Here is a 4,670-nt window from a genome sequence, read left to right on the forward strand (position 1 = left end):
GCCTCTCGGTGTGGAGGAACCGGATCGTGTGAGCTGGAGTTTGATACCGTGGTACTGTTACGTGTTTGGGTCTCCTCCTGGTTTCTGACCGTTGCTGTTTCCTCTGAACAGTTTGGTTAACAGCTAGTCAAAGGAAGCCCTGCTCATCAGGAAACTGAGCCTTCATCCCAACAGAACCAGGTCACTAAGGGCCGGATCAGGGCGGCTGTGGCTCAGGTGGGAGAGCGGTTGGCCTCTGCTCATAAGGTTGGTGGTTTGATCTCCTCCACAGCTGAAGTGTCCTTGGGTGAGACACTGAACCTGAAGTTGCTCCTGATGGCAGCTCCGTGGCCATTAGTGAATGAGAAACACATGGTAAAGCGCTTTGAGTGCCGCTAAGGTAGAAAGGCGCTGTAGAAGTGCCGACCATTTACCATTTACCTGAGTTCCAGAAACTGATATCCTGAAGGAGCCATTTCTTAAGACTGAGACTTCTTAAGAGTGTCCTTTGTCCTTCAGACAGGACAGGACTCAGCATCCAGCTGCATCTTCAGGACAAAGGACACTCACCTGAAGACAACAACGTGCAGATGTTGTCCTGCAGGGAGGACAGAAGGTTTGAGAGAGGGGTGGAAGAATCCATCTAACAGGAGAGACCATCCGTCAGCAGAGGTGGAGGTCTGAGGCATCACCTCTCACCTGTTCAGTCCTCAGATCTCCCCCCAGGAAGATGAACCCACATCCACACCGAGCCACAGAGACCCTAACGAACCCCACTGTGGCAGGGGGAGCACTAACGACCCACATAACGAGGGGGAAGAGCAACAAACCTCCAATTAAAACTCAGGTGTTAATGTCTCCTTCAGGATATCAGTCTGTGGAACTCCCAACCAGTCAGTCAGAGCTGATGAAGCCTCCTGGATGGAGGTGGAACGTCTTCAATCAGTCCAGCTGCTTAATCTACCAGAAGAACCAGGACCTGGAGGACTGAGGATCTTCTCAGACGTGTTTCTGAGGGTTTGTTTACTGACCCGTGTGAAGTCGGCAGTTTATTTAGGTTCTGAGGATATTTTGCTCACTTCACTGCTGTCGAACCCTGAAAGGCAACAAGAAGCTCGATGCATCCAACTGGATCTGGTTTCACGCTGAGAGGATGAGAACAGACCTGGAGCTGCACATGTTCATGTGATCGGGTTCTGGTTCTGGAAACAGAACTGGACCAACTGGTGGTTCCGTGTGGTCACTTTGAGCCTGTTCATCGTCTGTTTAGATGTTTTTAAAGGTTTTGAATGTTTCTGTGGAGATTTTGTGATTGTTTTGGTCATTCTGTGTTTTAATGAAGACGATGTGGTGCTTGTGTGTAGTTTTGTGCTTTTTGCTAAACTGATTTGGAGCAGACCAGCGCTCTGAACTAAACGGACCTCTGAGCGTCTGCTGACTCAGTGTTCCTTCGTCCTGCCTGACCGACTGACCCACACTGAGCACATCACAGGACTCACAGCTGGATTCACACATCAGTGTATTACAACCAACAGCACATGCAGAGCAAACGGTGGCAAACGAGTGACAACAGGCAGCAGAATATACAACACGAAGCAGGACGGGGGCGCCGTGGAGAGGAGCAGCGTCGCCGTGGCAACCAGCTGCAGGGCCGGGCCGGTCCGGTCTAAAGGTTCTTCTCCAGAATCACAGTCTTTAGGTCGGCCGGGCAGTTGACGGTGAAGACGGTGTGCGAGGTGTTCCGTCTCTCCACCAGCGTGGCCACGGCCTCGCCCAGGTCCAGGTGGTTCAGGTAGCCCGGCGCCATGCGGTCCGGAGTGGCCACACCTGTGTCGATCTTCACCTGGCGGGAGGCAACAAGACAAGATCAGAGGATGAGAAACACGGCGGATGTTTGAGTCGGGTGGTCCCTGAGGTTGGCTGTTGTTCATGATGCTGCCTCCTGCAGACCTCCACCAACGCCTGGAGGAGACCAGGAGGCTTCAGGAGGCTTCAGGAGGATCTGGAGGATCTGGAGCCGCAGCAGGCTCCTCCTACATCCATGTTCTTATGAAGGAGAACCAGTGGAGGTCAGCTTGATTTAAGACACAGGAACTCTTACATGTTGGTTTCTTTAAGGTTGGAGACGCAGAAGTTGACCAAAAGCAGACTGCTGCAGCTGCAGAGGGTTCATCTGAAGAAGGTTCAGAACGCTGCTAAGAGATGCGGTTCTGACCCGACAGCTGAAGCAGCACGTCTGAGGAACCAGAGCAGGTCCTTCAACAGAACCTGGGTTCACAGAAACTGATTTACTGAACTTCAGCAGGACGACGTCACCTCCTGCTCGGGAGGAGAAGCTCTCAGTTCTCAGCAGCGTGGTGACGAGGTTCTGATGGGAGCTGCAGGTTCTGGAGTGAACGGGTTCCTCAGAATGAGTGAAGGTTTCAGTGAAATTATCATTTTGAATGATTTTCCAGTTTTGTCAGACAAATCTGAATCATTTTGTATGAAAAGCACCCGCAGAACTCTAATGATCCGAACAGAACCGCAGCGCTTTGGTTCATTTAATAGAAGCGTTCAAAAATAAAACCCGTTTACTGATAAAGTTGATCAATGAAAACAGAACCATGAAGGCTAAACTCCAGATGCCCTGCTGAGTCGTGCTGGGTTCTGCTGAGTCGTGCTGGGTTCTGCTGAGTCGTGCTGGGTTCTGCTGAGTCGTGCTCACCTGGTTCAGCTTGCAGGGCAGCTCCGGGTATTCCTCGCGGAGCACCTGGCAGAAGGCCAGCGAGCTGGCGGCGCCCACCGTCAGGAAGCCGGTTCCGGGCATCAGCAGCTTCTCTCCGGCGCCTCCTGCAGCAACACAAACACACAAAAGGACCTTTAATTCCGACCCGGTTCTCCGGGACAGACGTGACTTTTAGGAGCTGACGTTCAGATGAAGCGGGTCGAGGCTCAGAGCTGCTGTGGTGTGTTTGTGCTCGTTTTGCTGTTTTTCTTTCAGTCGGTTCTGTTTCTGATGCTCTGAGCCGGTTTCAGCTTTAACCTCAGTCTGATTAACTCCAACTAACTTGTTTAACTGTAAACTAAATGTTAGAATTCATCCTACATCCACCCAACCGGTGGAGGCAGATGGCCGTCCCTCCCTGAGCCCGGTTCTGTCCGAGGTTTTCGGTTCCGTCCCACCAGCGGACTGCTGAAGCTTATAGAGAATCCAGATGTTTGGATTGTTGGGTGTCTCTGTGAAGCGCTATGAGATGACTGTTGTTGTAAATATGCGCTTTACAAATAAAACTGAATTGATGATTTTGTGTTGGTTGTGTCTCTGCTCTCCGTGTCTCTCTATCAGATGTTCGTCATGTCTGTGGGGTTCAGTCCGAACCGTCCTTCAGCCGCTTCGTCTCTGGTTCTGTTATCTGTGTCTCTGTGCTCGTGTTGTGAGTCTTTGTGTCCTTGATCCTCCCTCTGCATCACTTTGTGTTCCTGTTATGTTTCTTCTCAGTGGGTTGGTCCTGGTCCGGTCGGTTTGAGTCTCTTTGCTGTTGTTTAGCTCACCTGTGATGAAGGTGTAGGTGCTGCTGGACTCGTCCCTCACCAGGGGGAAGAAGGCCTTCCACGACACGAACGTGCTGAACAGCAGCGTCTCGATCACCTGCGCAGCAGAAAGGAGACAGGAAGTGTGTTAATGAGCCGGACGGCGTGTCGGTACTGAAGCGTTTGGCGGTGCTGCTGCGGTGTGCTGACCCAGTGCAGGTCCTTGAGGCTCTGGGTGTGAGGAGGCCCGCCCTGCCACCAGCTGAAGCCCAGAGACGAAACCACGTCGGTCACCTTCCCCACCTGCTGCAGCAGCTGCTGCTTCGCCTGCTCGGCTTCCTGCTCCGACCCTGAAACAGGAAGCAGAGACCCACCAGGAGGCATGAAGGTTCTGGCTCAGCGAGGTCGGACTCAGGCGGGTTCAAAGTCCAACACCGAAGAGTGACGTTAGATGAACACATGAATCCTGCAGAGTTACTATCCTACAATGGAAGCTGTCCAGTCCAGACTGTGGAGGCTTGAGAAGGGGTTCTGAATGTTTCTGATGTTCTGCAGCTCCGGGTCCAAACAGCTGCTGAAGACTCTTCACAACAATAAATGAAACGTCTTTTAACTTTTTTAATAGTTTCCATTCAAAATGGACAAAAGTGCAAAATGTAGAACTGAGGCTGGTGCTGATCCATAAAGTTCCTGTCAGTGTCTGTCTATGGATGGATCCATGGTTCTACTAGAATCCCGTCTGGTCACATACCACCAGCTGTTGAGGTTCTAACATCAGCAGAACCTGATGTGGTGAAGTTGGACCAGACAAGGTTCTGGTTCTAGACGTTCAGACTAAATGTTGATGTGGATCATTGGTAGGAACCAGAACCTGGAGTTCACAGGTTCTAGGTGTTGGTTCTAGGTGTTGGTTCTGGATGTTGGTTCTAGGTGTTGGTTCTGGATGTTGGTTCTAGGTGTTGGTTCTAGGTGTTGGTTCTGGATGTTGGTTCTAGGTGTTGGTTCTAGGTGTTGGTTCTGGATGTTGGTTCTGGATGTTGGTTCTAGGTGTTGGTTCTGGATGTTGGTTCTGGGTGTTGGTTCTAGGTGTTGGTTCTAGGTGTTGGGACTAGGTGTTGGGACTGGATGTTGGTTCTGGATGTTGGTTCTAGGTGTTGGATGTTGGTTCTGGATGTTGG

The 4,670-nt window shown here is 51.3% G+C and overlaps 1 protein-coding gene across 1 annotated transcript in view; it reads right to left on the reverse strand.

Moving 5' to 3' along the window:
* Window positions 1-1,481: 1,481 nt before the first annotated feature.
* The window catches only part of LOC103365985 (uncharacterized), a 5,728-nt gene continuing 2,539 nt past the window's right edge, over window positions 1,482-4,670 (reverse strand). Inside the window, exons 3-6 of the mRNA XM_008293572.1 lie at window positions 3,703-3,842; window positions 3,514-3,610; window positions 2,687-2,811; window positions 1,482-1,822 (exon numbers count right to left, since the gene is read on the reverse strand). Of these exons, the coding sequence (XP_008291794.1) occupies window positions 1,646-1,822; window positions 2,687-2,811; window positions 3,514-3,610; window positions 3,703-3,842 (539 nt within the window). The 3' untranslated portion in view covers window positions 1,482-1,645. The remainder of the gene's footprint in view (window positions 1,823-2,686; window positions 2,812-3,513; window positions 3,611-3,702; window positions 3,843-4,670) is intronic.

The sequence above is a fragment of the Stegastes partitus genome, unplaced genomic scaffold (assembly GCF_000690725.1).
Source record: "Stegastes partitus isolate 25-593 unplaced genomic scaffold, Stegastes_partitus-1.0.2 Scaffold895, whole genome shotgun sequence".
Taxonomy (NCBI): domain Eukaryota; kingdom Metazoa; phylum Chordata; class Actinopteri; family Pomacentridae; genus Stegastes; species Stegastes partitus.